We start from the raw sequence: 18013 nt of genomic DNA, 5'->3' as shown, positions 1-18013 counted from the left end.
CGATGTGGCATCACACTACCTCCTCAACGTCGGTATTGCATCGCTCTGTCTTCTCTTCGTTCTCGTCAACCATGGCATCATCAAAAGAGGAAGATGAGGGAGAGTGGTGCGGCGTCGACATAGATGCTTCACCTACCTCCTCTTCCTCCTTCGATGCCACACCACTTTGTCGCGTCTTCATTCTCGTCGATCGCCACTTCGTTGGAAGAAGAAGAGGAGGTAGAGTAGTGCGGTACCGATGTAGATGCCTCATCTCTCTCCTGTTATTAATGTTTTGATTGATATCAGCAAGGTCGATCACCACAAATAGCCACCCATGAAATTATCATTTATTATCATCGTTGAAATTATCTTTTTGATCATAGTTTTTATGTAATTTATGTATTTTTCGTCGATAAAACTGACGGTATTAAGATAAATAAAATTAAATATTTTATTTTTATAATTATAATAATTATAATATAAAATTTTTAAGTTTAAGAATCCTAACGGTAATATATAATTAGCCCGTAGAATGATTGCTAGTGTGAGTCCTTTGATCGTGTCGCGTCGAGGGTCTCCTTCTTCCTCGACCTACCCTCCGACTCCGAGGACGACGACGATGATGGCGTCCGCATTTCCTTCGCTTCCGCCGTTGCCCGTCCTGCGACTTCCTGCGTCACGTTTTCTCCGGCGGAGTTCCTTGCCGAGCACCGTGAGGACGACGAGGGCCATGACAAGGGAAGAGAAAACGGCGGCTTTGACTATGACGTTTGGATGGCCGAGCCCACCTCCATCGAGGAGCGCCGTCGCTGGCTCCTCGAGGGCATGGGTTTCGCCAGAAACAAGGACCTCGCCGCCACCCTGCGGATCCTCAGCAGCAGCAGCCGGAAGGCCATCGACATCACTGCCGCCAACGGCGCACACACCGCGGAGTCGCTACCGCCGGCCACGGATCCGGTGGCGGATGCGGCGGCGGCCTCCTCCGACCAGTCCACGAGCCAGCCGGTGGTCGCCAGATGCCTATACGACGCGGACCTGGCGACGAAGCGAGCGCCTCTCCACACCGAGCCCGCCCTCCCTCCGGGACCACGGAGCCCGAGCAAGCTCCGGAAACGCCGGAATCAGAGAAGCGAATGACGGGGGCACCATCGTGCTCGCCTCCGACGATGCCTGCCGGATCAAGAATCTCGACACGGGGGAGGAACTCGTGGTCAGCGAGTTCGGCAAGGACTGGAAGATCAACGACCTCCATACCGGTCTGCATATCATGATGGAGGAGTTCGCGCGGTTCCTTGGATTCTCGCCGGTCGTCAAGGAACTCATGCACCAGGTGACACTGGGCGGCGGCAGCGGCGGAGATCACCGGAGCAACGACAGGGGCATCAAGATTTCAGTAAGTAAAAAGTTGGAACTTTAAAAGAAGAATTTATTGTTAGCAACTACATTTTCTCCTCTGCTTTAAGTACAATTGCTAACTTTTTTTTTGGCTATGAAATATGTATTTGGAATTCATCTTGGTAAGGCATGAATTATTAAGCTGGGAGGAATCATACGTGAAAGAAGAATTCCCTTGACTAAAAGAGCTTAGGTAAGTGTTTACTAGGAGTTTAGTTCATCCCTGGGTTGTTTTAGATTGTACTGGTAAGGTTAAGAAAGATGATCTATTACCTCCAGAAAGGTTACTCATTCAATCATTGTTTTTGAAAGGTATTTTGGCAGATGAAGTAGCTATATAGCAACTGTGTTGAGGCTGGATAGGTGATGGAGACACCATGTTTTGGAACTAGACCTGTTATCTGATGCCGAAGAATGATGAATTATGGCCTCCAAGTAAAATGTGAATCCAAATCATTGGCCTGTAAAAACTAGCCAAAATGAAGCTGCTACTGTTGGATTATCTGTCTTCTTCGATTCTGGAAAAATCATTAATCATGTAATGCAAACATACTGATGAAGGCTTCATCCAAATATCAATCTGGTATTCTGAATAGTTGTATCAACTTGAGAGCAGCATTTGTTATCCTCATCAATGGACAAGACTGTAAGACTATGAGATATGGAAAGTAAGGCACGCCTCAAGTTGTTTGCACACAATGATTATGGTATGGCAACCAACCAGAATTTTACCTTATCATTCTTGCTATTCAATAGATCATCATATTTATTGTATTTAGTGTCATATAAATGTCACTAATTTTCCTGGCAAAATCCATGTTAAAGTTTCTGACATCTGTGGTGAATGTTGTTATTGTTGCTCGAATTTTTTGCGGTAACATGTATCCAGTTCAACCCAATAGATGATAGGCACTTCATCAGTGGCTCTCTTGATCCCAAGGTTCGCATATGGAGTATACCAGACCTCCCAAGTTGTTGACTGGAGGGATCTCCATGAGATGGTTACTGCTGCATGAGATTGTCAGGTGCAAGGACATGATATCTGCATTTCCACAACTTTGTCAATGCTTTGTTTTCTTCATTTCTATCATACCAGATATGAAAGGTTTTTTGTTATTTTACTGGTAATTGGGTGTGATCCATCTTTGAAAGGGTGCTTTAGTTGGCTCACACAAGGGGAGATTCCGGCTCTACAATACCTCTGGTATGAACCATCATCTTAGGTTCTTCATTTGCATAATTGGTTTACTCCTCTGAAACAGCACTTTTATTCTGTGATATGCTACGGATTGTAAGCTTTCTGAAGAACGTCAGATAGGTACAAGGAACAAAAAAAAGAAGCCGCATGCAAAAAAACGATCGCTGGTTTCCAGGTAAATCTTCATTCCTATGTCAAATTAAGGGGATATTTGCAGGCTAATAAGAGAATGTAGAATTTGTTTAGATGCACAGGGAAAATGGTTAGTATTACTCAGAACAGTTTGCTCCAGACAGTTCGTCGGAAGTGCAAAAATCTAGAGGTTGGGGTCTTTGATGATCTCAAGATGGTTCATAAATTTAGAGGTATAAACTCAAAATTGGGATCATTTTCTCTGTGCAAAAATGTTTTTTTCTTTCTAGTGTTTCCATCATATCTGATATCCAAATTTGCTGTCAGAAGAGGTGCCAATGAGAAAACCAAAATATAAACTGAATTCACCTATTTATTTTGGAATTTTGCTTCATATGTTCTCATGTCATAGATGTAAAATCTCAAAGACAATTTTATCTTAAGATCTTTGTGTCAAAAATGCAAATATTACTTTGGATCTTAAAACATTTTGTGAGCTACCAAAAGCAGAGGATGTAGTCTTGTTTGGAACTAGGAACTCATCACATAGCATGTGCATACTAACTAGCATGGAATGCTTGCCAAACATGTTTGTTATTGTTGGAGTTAGGCAAGTATTTTTCGGATTCCTGAAATCATGATTCTTATATAACAAAGATGTTTGTTATATACTGTTTGATCTATATATTTTTAATTTTTGATTAGGGGAGGAAGTGGGAAAACCTTTTGATAAAAATTATTTTTTCGTTGTTTATGTGAGGGGATGGAAAAGAATATTTGAGCTTCAGTTTTTATTAACACAAGTATTTTATGGTCTGTTATTTGTTTATATTGGTAATAAATATCGTAAATTTTATATGGATTATTTTTTCAAATTTATATTCAGGCTCCTCCTCGTCTTCCTTGACGTCCCGGGGACGGCGTAGCGGAGACAGCAGCAGGAGTCCGTCGAACGCTTAGAGTCTGGTGGTCGTCACGGCCGGTCAGGGTGGCGGCGATATCAGGATCTATCAGAATTTTGGGCTGCCCCTTCGGTTCAGCCGGCAAACCAATCTATTCAGCATCCACCAGGTTTTGCTCTGTGTTGCCTTATTCACTCACCATATCTTCTTCTTGCTTCTGTAAAATGTGTACCTTACGAAGACACCGAGCTCCAGTGAAATGGTTGATGAGTTCGCTTCCTCCATGGAACTTCTGCAATTAGCTTCTAGCTTTGCATGCGCAAATGGAGTCATGTGGCCAACGGTAACGGATGATTCAGATCCAAGATCAAGTTGGTATTGAAAAGACTAAGAAGTAGGAGGCTTTCCGTGATGGAGTTGAAGATGTCATAAACCCACAATTGCATTGTGCCACGTGTTTTATGTTAATGGTTTTATCGTGGACATGATTCAATTATGGAAGACGTCGTACACTCCGTTTATAATTTTTACGTGCAAAACTCCGTTTATAATTTTATAGATCTTTCAGGGACCATAGGGGATTTTGAGAAGACTAACCTTTATAGATAAATATGCAAGAGTACCGTATAATTTAGACAAAATTAGTTAAGTTCGTAATAGATGGTATCAGAGCAGGACAAGTACCTATAGAAACACTTGGTATGCAAACGTGAGGAACTTAGAAGGGTTACATTTGGGAGATGTAGGAAAAAAAAAAGTCGCTCAGAGGAATGAGCATTTGAGATTGACATTCAGAGGAATGATCAACTCGAATAGTTGAGTTTGAGCTACGACCCAACGTTGCAAAAGTGTTGTTGTAACTCATTGGATAAAGTCACATAGAAATTTTTTTTAATAGATTAATAAGGATTAAATAAATAAAATAATTTTAATATGAGTCTCAATATTTTAAATTAATAATTTATATTCAATAAGTTGATAATTATTTGATCTAATTGTACCATCAACTATGGCACTTACATACCATCCAACTCGTCTCAAGAGAATCGGTTCTCGAATTGGTTCATTAATAATTTGATTTTGAAAATTATAAATAATTTCAATTTAAGAGAGTTTTTTTTTTTGTTTGATTAATCGATTCGATCCACATTGAATCGATTGAAAAGCAATAATTTTGAAGTTCATAATTTTATCTTTCTAATAGTATCATTAAGATGTCTAAACATCTACTATTCAACTCAGATGATTTGATCCTTAATAATTCTGTTCGAATCAGTTTAAAGACCCAAGCCATGTCTAATGCCTTCCTATTTCTTATTCACAGAAAAGCCCCCTTCCTAATATATTTATTTCACATGGATCCTTCTTTTTGCATTGTCTTTTTTTCTTTTCTTTAGAGATTATTTTTTATAATCCTCTTTTTACTATTTACAATCTCATTTTAAAATTTTTAATATTTAAAATTATTCTTTCTTAATTAAACATAAATATCAGTCCTCTTACTCTTCTTCTTCTACCTTTTTCTCATATTCTTCTTTCTTCTTCCTTTTTTTATTAATTTTTTTAAGAAATTAGTAAAAAGTTGTCAATAGTATATAAAAAAAACCTCTAAATAGTGACCTTCGTTTCTCGATCCATCGTTCGAGATAGGGTTTCTGATTTGGTCGTGCGGAGGAGGGAGATGGAGGAGGACGTGACGGGGAGCGGAGGGGGGAGGTTGGGGAAGAGGCCGTCGGAGAGCGGGATTGAGGTGGACTATAAGACGAAGGTGGGCACGGCGTGGAGCCACTCCTACCTCAACCAGAAGCCCTGGCACCCACTCTCGTACCCCAACCAACGCCGCAAGTGGATCGCCGAGCAGACCCACGCCAACCACGCCCGTCGCGCCGACGAGGTCGCTCGCGAGGTAGCCCCCATCCTCCACCTTTTGCCCGTCGCCTGACCTATGTTTGCAATCTTTCGAATGTTTCATGACGCATCATCTCGCCCGGATCGATGATCCTTTCTTGGGTGTTTTTCCTTGCAGTTTGCTCAGGAGCAAGAGTTCTTTCGGCAGACGGCTCTCTTCTCCAAGAAAGAGAAGGAGAAGGTAACCTCAACCCTTTCTGCTCGATTAATCGACATGGAACCGTCACAGATAGTCCTAAATGAGCAAGAGAAGAGAAGTGCATGCTTTGTCTGTGTTGGCCTATTGCTTCCGCGTTAAGTTACGACATAGCCCTCACAGTTCCATCTTGTTTTTCTTCCTCCTGCCTTTTTCTTGGTGCTTTGCAATTTTTCATCTTCACGAAGGTGTCATATAGCCTAATTGATTAAGACTTTGACGGTTAATCACAAGGTCTTGGGCTTCAATCCGCCTTCATCACTTATCCTTCGCAAAAGAAAGAAAAAAAAAACATCTTGGTGTGAAATATTAAAAAATTAGATATGTATGGTACAAGATGATTTTTTTCTCCATCAAGTCCAGTATATTATTGAGCTTCCTCCCGTTATGGTTTTGTTGTGAGAGCAAAAGGATGAGCTAATTGCTGCATTCTTTAGTAGTTCAAGAGAAAGAAAAACTAAAGGTAGTAAAATGATAGCATTAAATTTTAGCAATAGGAAGGTCTTTCTTTTGTTCATGGTATATCCTTGTTCTTATGGTTAATAGGATTTGATGCTGTGGCTAAGGGGAATCTGACAGGAGGTTTTTTCTTCTTTGTGAGAGTTGAGGATTTTTCCTCTTTTTGTTTCTGCAGAGCCCCTGTGTCTCAACTATGGTGAACTTGCAATTAGCCAGGATCGCACCAATTCTTCAAAGATCCTCCCAAACATATAAAGTCATACCTGTAACCAAGGTTTGCAATTTCGGTTCATACCGATGTATCGACCAATGGTTGGTATGTACGTACCGAGGCATATCGACAGTATGAATCGATACGCCTAAAAAAATCAAAAATAACTCCAAAAATACTTGAAAACTAGAAAAAAAAGTTAGATTACAGTTTTTAAGTTGAAAATAAATATAATTTTAATATAATTTTAGTGAAAATAATCTAAATTAAGAAAGAATAGTGACACATCTTTTTAGGGCTTTAGGAGTAGCTTTGTGGTACGTTATGAACCGTCCTTTCGTTAATATTGAATTATCTATAAAGAAATGATTTGAATTGTTAGATGTGAGTGAGAATTAGTTTGAGAGAGTTTAAGAGATTGAGAGAGTGATATGAGTTGAAAGAGGGATGAGGAAATGATTTAAAAACTCTTTCCTATGGTTCAAACAGTCATTTTGACAATTTGAAATAGGGCAATCTCAGCCCTTGATTGGTAATGATCGAAATTCGACCGTTACTGACTGGTATAGATTGGTAACGGTCAGATTTCGATCGTTACCATCTGGTACAGATCCTGTATCGCCCGATATGGGGTTAGGTTATGGTACCGCCCAGTAGAGGGCAGTTTGCGTACCTGTCCTGTATTGGACCGGTACGTACCACCTGTAATGAGCGGTACGGGTCGGTACTGCAAACCCTGCCCGTAACCCACTAGAATCTGTTTGTTGTAAAAACAATATTGAATTAAAAAGCTGATTATTCTAAATAGAGTCAAATGTAAAATGAATATGATCAGAACCATGTTGACAATTTCAATGGTGGTATGTTAATGTAGTTGGGATTTCAAAATTTTGAAGTTTTCAAAAATCGAAACCATTATTTTACAAGAGAACGTGATTATTTTTTACATGAATTGTAGATACATGAATCAAGGAATTGAGTGAGGTATCTGGGTTCAGCAATTTGCTATATCATTTATATAAGAGTAGCAAATTGCTAATTATTGTTGGATTGTATGTCAATACAGTTTTCTTTCTTCCATGTGTAACTCTTTCTTTGTATCTTCTTCTGCCCTCTCTTGTTTCTTCCTTCTAATGCTTCTTATTTCGGCACTCTTAGATTGATAAATTGGTCAAATCAGTAATATAGGAATCATGTAATTCATTTTCTCACTCGGAACAAAATTGAGTGCCAATGACAGCCAAACTGGTAATATATGCCTGTCACACAGTCCTGGAAATGGGTCCATTTGATCAATGACATTGGCAAATTGTAGAACTTTGGCAATTCAATTAGTTAAACAGTGCAGGACAAATTGGTATCACAATAACATTGAGTCAATTGATTGTTTAGCTTCTCATTTTCCTAGAAGCTTTAGAAATGGGTGGGATTAATCTCAGGTACAAATATGAGAAGTTTGTTGATGTAAAAATTGGGTGGGACTCATTCTTCAGCAGAATAAAATGTTCTTTCGAACAACAGAAAATTATCATATTTGTGATCTTCAACAAGTTTCTATTTCTTCTAATGTCTCGTGAAAAAATGCCACTTGTGTTTGAATAAAATCACCTATTTAATTATATATTCAGGTGGAGATGATGAAAGCTGTGAGTTTCATGTATGTCAGACCACCTGGTTACAACCCAGAAAGTGCCAAAGCTGCAGAGATTGCAGATGAACAGAAGAGATTGGGTCAAACTAGCACAGAGCAGAACCCTACAGAAGGAACCAGCTCAATAAAGTATCTTTTTCATTTTCTACAGTTTTGCAAAAGTTTCATGTTTTTTTATCTATTCTTCAAGCAGAAATTGATCAACTTATTTGAGCATCTGTATCATTAAGAGGATTTATATTCTGCTGAAAATGTCTTTCCTTGTAGGCCTGATATGAAAGCTGCCAAGAGTCAGGCAGGAGATAAGAAGCCAAGACCAAAAGATGTCTTTGGTCGGCCTTTACCAACAGAAGAAGAATTTGAAGTGTTGAAAAATGCCCCAAGGTGCACCTTTTAGTTCTTTGCGTTGGGTATATTGATTGGAATGATAGAATATGTTTATATGCCCCTTTTATTATGTTTTGATTGATCTTTTTATCACTTATTTAGTCGAGAATTCTATCTTATTTAAAACAATACCCCAATTGTTGAAAGTCATTATGTTGGTTGGTTTTTTTCTCATTTGTTTATCATTAATTGGTATGAATACCTATTAGTGAAACGAAGCCCTGTTTAAATTAGTGAAGAGCAGTTGATTTAATGGAATATCTGCTCTTTGGCCTTGCAGGCTAGAGACTGGTGTACCTGCGAGGGTAAAACCATTTGGAGTTGAAATTCGCAACGTAAGATGTGTAAGGTGCGGAACCTTTGGTCACCAAAGTGGTGATCGTGAATGCCCTTTGAAAGATGTAATAATGCCCAATGAAGAGAGTCGGTTGAAGAGAGATGATCCTCTCACAGCTATAATGGCACAGACAGATACTTCCGAGGCAAGTATAGTATTCCTTTCTTTTTTCTTTTATAACTTACATAACCTTTTGAAGGGTAGTATCCCTAAAGGACTATAAAATAAAATACAGCTTTGGACAGATGTGCTTTATGGTCCTCTTTAAAGGCACTATAAAACTATAGTAATTTTTAATATTTTTTCTAAGCTAGTCTCTCTTTGATTTATTTCACAATAAGTCAAAGTTTTATGTAATTTAAAGGGCATCTTTTAACTTGTGCCCTTCCTTGTTTGAGTTATTGACTTTTTGTTGTCATGCTGCTTAGTTTGTGCCACATCAGAACACAAGGGGGATTTCTCCCTCAAAATTTTTCTTGACCATTCATACACGAGATATGTTATTACTTTTTGTCTACAAATGTATAAGATATTCATAGGAATTTAGATGGTGAATTGCATGAGGACATGATTTTCAGTAAGCTATTAGTGAAAAATACAAATGCTCCCATTTGGAATGCAATGAAAACTTAGAACACCAGAAACATAATATTATACTAAAGGCTGGATTTTCTTTTAATTTGTTGATTGAAATGGTTTTCTAGTAAGTTCCGTGTTTGGACTTGGCAATTAAATCTGTGACCCTGGAGTAATGGAGTTTGTTTTTTATAAAAGTTTGTGCTCTTGGTGTTTGTTCCTGTAAAAACGATGTGGTATATCATTTTTGTTAAGTAGCTTCTGAACTTTAACTTCTATTTATAGCCACTTTAGCTTCTGAACAGTCTCCTCTTGTTTATAGCGACTTTTAACTTCTGAACTTTTGCAAGTGCGACACTCCATTCCAATTTTTTTTCAATCAGATATCACAGTATTTGTGCTTGTATGAGCATATACAGGCGATGATACCATATTGTTCACATGATTTCTATAAAGGAGCAGTTGCATGTTAAATCCTTGGAACTCAACAATTTTAAGAAAATGGTATTGTTATCACAAATAAGAGCTTGACCTAAAAGCTAACTAAACCCAATTTGGGTCGGATGGCAAGTCATAATGAAGACATCTGTGTCCAAGTGATGATTATGCATATAACTATAAGTAGGGAAAACAAAATATTCTGAAGAAAGCTAATATATACCAGTGGTTCTGTTATAATGTATAATTATAATTGTCAACTGGCTCAACCTTTTGTTCTAGGCTAGGTATCTTGATTGACTGTGTAATATCTATATACCTTAAGAAATTAGACCTATGTGGCTGGCTGATTATCATACTTACATATATGTAGGGCCATGCCTTGACTTCCAGTAAAAGTCGGTGACTATTCACCGTCAATTGTGTTGTCATTTTAGACTGAAGTTGACTCTTCAGTTATATATAGCTTGCATTTGCCTGGATAAGTAGAACTGGAGATTATAAGAGGCCTTCTTGCCAAGTTGTCCAGGATGATGCAATCTTATGTGGTTGGCCTTGAATATGCAGTTATATTGTGTTCTAGTGGGGAGTGGAGAAGTTTACACCAATGGTGTCTACGCTATTGAGACAATTACGGATTATTGTTGTCTCATATGAAACCAAAGTGTAGCACAATGCATCATGTGATATAGCTGTTGTGATTCAGAATATTCACTCTAGCTTACATCATGTTCTGGTATTACATAATACCTTAAGTATTATGTGCTATATCTGCAGCCCTTGAAGTGGGAACTGAAACAGAAACCAGGTATGAGCCCTCCTAGGGGTGGTTTCAGACCGGATGATCCTAACCAGCAGATAGTGGCAGAAGACATATTTGATGAATATGGAGGTATAATTTGTTGTACAAGTTACTATGATCTCTTTTCCATATATAATCTCAACTTTATGTACTGTCTTTGACTTGGTTTTCAGGATTTCTGGGTGGAGGCAAGATTCCTCCGCTTCTCTCCAACTTCTCTGCAGGCAAATCTAAGAAGCATTCAAAGCGGAAAAGCAAGCACAAGCACCATTCATTGAGATCTCATAGCGAACATGAGAAACGTCGTGATGGTGATCAGTCATCATCATCCTTGGACTCCTATGAATCTGAAAGTGATAAAGAAATTAGGCAGCAATCCAAGAGCAGGTATAAGAAGAAACATCGGACACACACATCGATATCGACTGATTCAGAATTCAAAGTTGATAAGGAAAGGAGGAGGGATTCAGAGAGCAAGCATAAGAAACAACGTCGTCGTGAATCTTCATCATCTGCTGATACTGAAACGGACAGGCAAAGGAGGAAGAAGTCAGCAAGCAAGTATAATAAGGGAAGTCATTTAGATCCTAATGCGTCCGACAGTCATGACTCGGATCATTATCATCGTCGAAGAAAACACCGACATCATCATCATCGTCATCGTGATCAAGATGATTCCAAATCTGAATCGGATTGAGTAACTGTACCATTTCAATAAACTGGGTGCTGCATCATTGAATGTTCTTCCTGAAAGCAGGTCTGAGAAGTATCGATTCAAATCACTGTTTGTTTCATGTCGAGGTGTTGTGATCTCAGGCACCGAGTTGCACCAGCGTAAAAGACATTAAAATTTCTTAATATATACCGATCATTTTCCTTTTTATTTTTAACGTAGGAAGTAAAATATTAATAATTTACAATTAATAATTAGGTGTGCCTTAGATCCGAAAAGTAAGGCACGCGGTTAATGTCTCTGTTGGGGTTTATGCCATTATACACATAATTGATACAACTTAGGTTTGAGTTCATCTATTTTTTTTTTTTAAATATATATTTGATGTCCATTTAGTATAATGAAATTTTCTTTGTAATTTTATTGAGATGCCATAGATAGCATTAACTGAAATTACACACACATGATATAATTAACTTGAGAACTTGATTCAAAATTAATTAACACATTTGTATGTTGTTATGTTAGCAGCTTCTAAAATGTATTTAAATAAAAAGGAAAGAAACTAACAACCATAGTTGAGATGGCCGAGTTGGTCTAAGGCGTCAGATTAAGGTTCTGGTCCGAAAGGGCGTGGGTTCAAATCCCACTCTCAACAAGATATTTTATATTTTATCTGTCTACAATTACCAACTTACTTTAAATGTATATAAAACATAAGATTCATCATTCAAATAACAGTTGCGTGGGTTTAAATCCCACTCTCAACAAGATATTTTATGTTTTATCTATCTACAATTACCAACTTACTTTAAATGTATATAAAATATAAGATTCACCATTCAAATAATAGTTGAGATGGCCGAGTTGGTCTAAGGCGCCAGATTAAGGTTCTGGTCCGAAAGGGCGTGGGTTCAAATCCCACTCTCAACAAGATGTTTTATGTTTTATCTATCTAGAATTACCAACTTACTTTAAATATATATAAAATATAAGATTCACCATTCAAATATCAGTTGAGATGGCCGAGTTGGTCTAAGGCGCCAGATTAAGGTTCTGGTCCGAAAGGGCGTGGGTTCAAATCCCACTCTCAACAAGATGTTTTATGTTTTATCTATCTACAATTACCAACTTACTTTAAATATATATAAAACATAAGATTTACCATTCAAACATCAGTTGAGATGGCCGAGTTGGTCTAAGATTAAGGTTCTGGTCCGAAAGGGCGTGGGTTCAAATCCCACTTTCAACATTATTTTTTTTTTAAGACAATCCCAAGTTAAATCGAAGCCATTTGCAGCTGTTAGCTCAAGAGGACGAGCGATTATTAGAAGTTCATTAAATAAGCGTTGCGTTCATTTCCAATGTTTTCTGAGAATGGCAAACCCCTTCTTTGACCTCCTTTTAGTAGGCCTACCTACAAATATGCCTTTGTTCGAGGCTCCACAGCAGCAACAGCCATGACGTTTAGCTGCGTCCAAAACATTGGACTACATCGTGTAAATGGAGGGCAAGAGTGTCGAGAAAGGAAGACATGAAGCCAAAAAGGTTGCATACAGTTGAATTGTAGCCAGTGGTGGAGTCTCAAAAGGCAACAGGATAAGTTAGCTATCACAAGGCAAGAATGGTATTTTTCTTTGTTTGGAATACTAAAGAAAAGGAGTTACCAAATCTTGCTCGATCCCATAAGAAACGCTATAGTGCAGCAGCAGCAGCAGCAACACTCGCCCGCATGGTGTTTGTCAAAATTCCCGATGCCAAAGCTCAAAACGCGGCAGGGGCGGCGCACCAATCCCCTAATCTGGATGCTGGCTATCGTGTATGCCATCCTAGCAACGGCCGTCATCATCACCGGCATCGTCGTCTTCGTCATCTACATGGTCTACAAGCCCAAGATTCCCTACATCAAGGTGGCCTACGCGCAGCTCAACCATCTCGACTACGACCCGTCAGGGCTGCTTAAGATTCAGATGGCCCTCGATGTGGTGGCGGAGAACGACAACAACAAAGCCCGTGCCGGCTTCTCCGACCTCAGCTTCCTTCTCCGGTTCCACGGCATCGATGTCGCGGAGCTACGGGCCAACCCGCTCGATGTCGCCAAGAACAGCTCCTCCGAACTCAACTATCGCTTCCAGTCGTCGCCGATCCCGCTGGACAAGAAGGCCATGGAGGCCATGAAGGTGGCGCTGAGGCGGGGCGTCGTGCCATTCGACCTCGATGGGCACGCGAGTACCCGGTGGAGGGCTGGCCGCCTTCTTTCCGTGAGGTTTAGGACTCACCTCTCATGTCCGCTCAATTTCTCCGCGCGGAACGGGAGCGCGATCGACTTGGATTGCAGCTCCATGTCCCGTTGATCTCCAAGCATACACAACATTTCATCTCCTATTAGACGATCTCTATGTTGTTAGAATCATCGCACTTAACAAATAAATTTATCATATAAAATTTTTATATCAAGATTAAATTCATAGATCGAAAATTTTATACTAAGATTCAATCAAGCATCGTAGATCAAAAATGAATTTGTATATTTTTTAAATATAATAACTAATAGGGTATCTCATATAACTCATTGTGATTTTGTTTTCTTTTTCTCTTTTTTTTATTTTCTTCTATTTTTTTATATTTTCAAAGTCACATTGACGAAATAAAGATTGAAAATGAGAAAAGAAATCTCTATAATAATATTATCTTAGAAGATTTTATCATAAAGGATTTAATTAAGATGATTAATGCTAGTTACAAGTGTCACGTGAGTGATAATATATGTGATACATTGTTTAATTTTTTTAGTTATTATTATTATTATATTTTTTCTCTTTATATTGGATGATGAATATATTATAATATTTTTGGATCTATGCAATGAGAATTAGATCATGATGAGATTATGATAATGAGACCAATTCGCTTTTAAACACAGACCCTAAATATTTTCGATCAAAGATTATTCGAAAGAAACATTGAAATAACTGAACAAACTAATGTGCTATATATCCGTCTATATCATGGAGGTAGTTGGTCTCATAGTTGCTTGTGTGGGGACACTAGAGAAATAGTATAGATGCTCATTGGAGAATGAGTTCACCGAATGATCAATTTCCGGAATGTTGAATGGTTAATGATACCTCACAGCGATTCTGTAGTCTTAATTATATATTTGGTCCTTAGACTTGAGATAGTAAGAATGCCTTGTTTGAGTACTTCATTCTTTGATACCGAACTTATAGGTCTACAAGTTTCAGATTTAGCACAGATGATTATTGGGAATGATAGTCAACCTTAAGAACGCAATTGAATATCAATAAAGGATCATATACTCTCGGTATCATGAAAGGAATATCTCAAATGCTTTCACTCAAGCAAATTCATCGTTAGGGTCGATTGGATCATGATGAATCAATAAGTGTAAGATTCAGATTGAAAGTGAAGGAGTTTTCTAAGAGAATTCGATTAGGGTAAGACTCGGATAGATATCATATGGGCTTGATAGTACCATGCTTAGTATATGATCTATGAGATATTATGTGGATGAGGGACTACAGAAACACGACAATTAAGGGTAAATATGTCCAATGGATTAGATCCCCCTATACCATTTGGGACAATAGCTTCGTGGCCTAATACGTCTATAGTTGATAAGTTAAGTGAATTATTCTCGACTTGATTGAATTATTATGGGGATAATAATTCACTAAGTCAGAAAGAGTTATGACAAGTGTAACTCACGACCAACTCGGTATTAGGCCTAGAGGGTCACATACATTAGTCAACAATGCGACGATTAAAACATTGATATGAAATATCCAATAAGCCCATGTTTTATTAGATCCATTGGGTGGGACCCAATAGGGCTTAGAATAATTATTGGATGAGGATCCAATATCCATTAAGCCAAGATTCATAAGGATAAGCAAGAGTGCTCTATATGTTGAGAAATCTGAGGCGACATCACATATGAAATGGAAGAACAGAAAATAAAATCCCAGAATTTTTCACAGAAAATAAGATTTCATCGTCATGTAAATATTAGTGTGTAAAAACTCATAAAACTGAAAAATTACGCATACAAGGGAGATTGTGTTACCTAGGGAGATCATATATCCCTAAAAACCTATAGATATATGAGAGAGGATGAAGAAGATCAATTATCCTCCTCTCTAGCGATGATCTATCTATATGGTAGGGCCTATGAAGATGCTCCTCAAATCGCTGAACAATCCTCCTCGCTGCGCGCACTACGTAATAAAAAATGGGCTACCTCTTCTACTAGTCATAGGTGCCCTACAAGCTAATCACGTGAGTGATGGCACATGTGACTTGATGCATAGTCTTTTTGTTTATTATATTTTGACATTTATCACTTTCTATTGCTTGTTGCATATATGCATAAATATATATATTGTGATGTCCTTGGATCTATGCAATGGGAATCGGATCGTGATGAGATCATGATAATGAGACTAATTCATCTTTAAACACAGATCCTAAATAATCCCGGTCATTAGTTACTCGAGAGGAACATCGAGATAACCGGACCTACTAGTGTGTTATATACCCGTCCATATGATGGATATAGCTGGTCTCATAGTTGCTCATGTGGGGATACTATGGATACAATATAGGTGTTCGTTGGGGAATGAGTTCACTGATTGATCCGCTTATGAAATGATGAATGGTTGATGATGTCTTATTTTCAGACAGCGATTTCATAGTCTCGTTGGTGTATCTGGTCCTTAGACTTGAGACACAAAAAATATCCTATATGAGTGCTTCACTCTTTGATACCGAACTTATAGGTTTGGATGTCTCAAATTTAACACAACCGGTCATCAGGAGTGGTAGTCAACCTTACGAGGACTATTGAGTATCGATAGAGGATCATCCACTCTCAATGTCATGAGAGGAATGTCTCATATATTCTTGCTCAAACAAATCCCTAGCCAAGGTCATTCGTATTGAGAGAGAAAGAGTTCTCCGGGAGAATCCGACTAGAGCGAGACTCCAGTAGAAATCGTATGGGTCTGATAGCACTATGCCTGGTATACGTTCTCTAGAATATTAGATGGATGAGGGACTAAAGATACACGGTAACTAAGGACAAACAGGTCCAATGGATTGGATTCCTCTATATCGTCTAGGGACTGTGGCGTAGTGGCCTAGTACGTCCGCAATCGATGATTCGAGTGAATTATTATGGAGATAATAATTCACTAAGCCAGAAGAAGTTCTAACTGGTATGACTCACGGCCAGCTCGACATTGGGCCTAGAGGATCACACACATATGGTAGGCATTGCAATGAGTAGAGGTTCGGATATAAGATATCCGCCGAAGCCTTTATCTTATTGGATATTCAATAAACCCCTAAATTATTGGATCATCTGGATGAGATCTAATAAGAGATCATGAGAAATTATTGGATAGAGATCCATTAATCTAAGAGGCTTGGGTAGTTAGATGAAGATCCAATACCCAATATGGGAGGATCCATTAGGGTTAAGTTGACAATTGGAACCTCCCCAGAACACTTCTGATGAGACCCAGATTCCCAAATTTAAGCAATCGCCCTGTAGTTGTCGCAATATAACGAAATCGACTCCCAAATCTGTGATGAACTTCTTCATCCAAACTCCATTTTTGCTGCCTCTATTGTAGCAATGTATTCTGCCTCTATGGTCGAGTCAGTAGTAGTGTTTTGCTTGGAACTCTTCCAACACACTACTCCTCCATTCAAGATGAATACATACCTTGAATTAGACTTGTTATCATCGACATCAGACTAGAAACTCGAGTTTGTGCAGCCTTCAACCCCGATGCTATTACCTTCATATACCAATAAAAGATCCTTAGTCCTTCTCAAGTACTTAAGGATACACTTTACTGCTTTCCAATGCTCCAAGCCTAGATCTGCTTGATACTTGCTCATGACACTCAGAGCATGCGCTATATCAGGCCTGGTACATAGTATGACATACATGATAGACCCTATTGCTGATGCATAGGGTATTCTATCAATGTTCTTCCTTTCTTCAGGAGTCTTTGGTGATATACTTCTAGAAATCGATATCCCACGTCTCATCGGTATGAGACCTCTATTGGAAGTTTTCATGCCAAACATTTTGACAATGGTGTCTATGTACCTAGACTGGGACAAGCCAAGCATCCTCTTAGATCTATCTCTATAGATCTGAATCCCCAAGATATAGGATGCTTCCCTTAAGTCTTTCATGGAGAAGTGTCTAGATAACCAATCTTTTACTGTGGATAACATTCCTACATCATTCCCAATGATCACGATGTTATCCATATATAATACCAAGAAGGTGATAGTGCTCCCACTTACCTTCATGTATACAAAAGGCTCATATTCGTTCTTAACGAAGACATAAGATCTGATTCCCTCATCAAATCTTATGTTCCAACTTCGAGAAGCTTGCTTTAGTCCATAAATGGATCTAAGCAACCTGCACACCTTATCTAGGTAGTTCTTGGATATAAATCCCTCAGGCTTTATCATATGCACCTCCTCCTCGAGGTTGCCATTGAAGAATGCGATTTTTATGTCCATCTGCTAGATCTCATAATTATAGTGTGTTGCAATAGCCAATAGAATTCGGATGAATTTTAGCATGGCTACGAGTAAGAAGGTTTCATCATAGTCAACACCTTGCCTTTGACGATATCCCTTAGCCACTAGCCTTGTTTTATAGGTCTCTACCTTTCCATCTGCTCCGATCTTTTTCTTAAATATCCACTTGCAACCG

General features: G+C 38.6%; 2 protein-coding genes and 3 non-coding genes across 5 annotated transcripts; all 5 read left to right on the top strand.

The window, feature by feature from the left end:
- The first annotated feature begins 5254 nt into the window (after positions 1-5254).
- Positions 5255-11457, top strand: LOC103996053 (uncharacterized zinc finger CCHC domain-containing protein At4g19190). Its single transcript, XM_009416859.3, has 7 exons — positions 5255-5515; positions 5636-5698; positions 8012-8163; positions 8302-8418; positions 8702-8903; positions 10550-10664; positions 10748-11457. The coding sequence occupies exons 1-7, from the start codon at positions 5291-5293 to the stop codon at positions 11269-11271; spliced, it is 1398 nt and encodes a 465-aa protein (XP_009415134.2). The 5' UTR covers positions 5255-5290; the 3' UTR covers positions 11272-11457.
- A 367-nt stretch (positions 11458-11824) lies between these two features.
- On the top strand, positions 11825-11905 carry TRNAL-AAG (transfer RNA leucine (anticodon AAG)). Its single transcript has one exon. It is a non-coding gene; the product is annotated as a tRNA-Leu (tRNA).
- A 194-nt stretch (positions 11906-12099) lies between these two features.
- TRNAL-AAG (transfer RNA leucine (anticodon AAG)) lies at positions 12100-12180 on the top strand. Its single transcript has one exon. It is a non-coding gene; the product is annotated as a tRNA-Leu (tRNA).
- Positions 12181-12262: 82 nt separating this feature from the next.
- On the top strand, positions 12263-12343 carry TRNAL-AAG (transfer RNA leucine (anticodon AAG)). Its single transcript has one exon. It is a non-coding gene; the product is annotated as a tRNA-Leu (tRNA).
- Positions 12344-12574: 231 nt separating this feature from the next.
- On the top strand, positions 12575-13630 carry LOC103997735 (uncharacterized). Its single transcript, XM_009419046.3, has one exon. It carries the CDS (start codon positions 13002-13004, stop codon positions 13599-13601), a length of 600 nt encoding a protein of 199 aa, XP_009417321.2. The 5' UTR covers positions 12575-13001; the 3' UTR covers positions 13602-13630.
- The last annotated feature ends 4383 nt before the right edge of the window (positions 13631-18013 follow it).

Source organism: Musa acuminata, chromosome BXJ2-1 (assembly GCF_036884655.1).
Source record: "Musa acuminata AAA Group cultivar baxijiao chromosome BXJ2-1, Cavendish_Baxijiao_AAA, whole genome shotgun sequence".
Classification (NCBI taxonomy): domain Eukaryota; kingdom Viridiplantae; phylum Streptophyta; class Magnoliopsida; order Zingiberales; family Musaceae; genus Musa; species Musa acuminata.
Note: the sequence above shows the minus strand (reverse complement) of the source record. Positions and strands in the feature narration are given on the sequence as shown.

Excerpts from the sequence above, each read along its gene's own strand:
- LOC103996053 (XM_009416859.3), top strand. The coding sequence starts at position 5,291 with ATGGAGGAGGACGTGACGGGGAGCGGAGGGGGGAGGTTGGGGAAGAGG. Across the intron at positions 8,904-10,549 it reads CACAGACAGATACTTCCGAG|CCCTTGAAGTGGGAACTGAA; the intron begins GCAAGTATAGTA and ends CTATATCTGCAG. Across the intron at positions 10,665-10,747 it reads CATATTTGATGAATATGGAG|GATTTCTGGGTGGAGGCAAG; the intron begins GTATAATTTGTT and ends CTTGGTTTTCAG.
- LOC103997735 (XM_009419046.3), top strand. The coding sequence starts at position 13,002 with ATGCCAAAGCTCAAAACGCGGCAGGGGCGGCGCACCAATCCCCTAATC.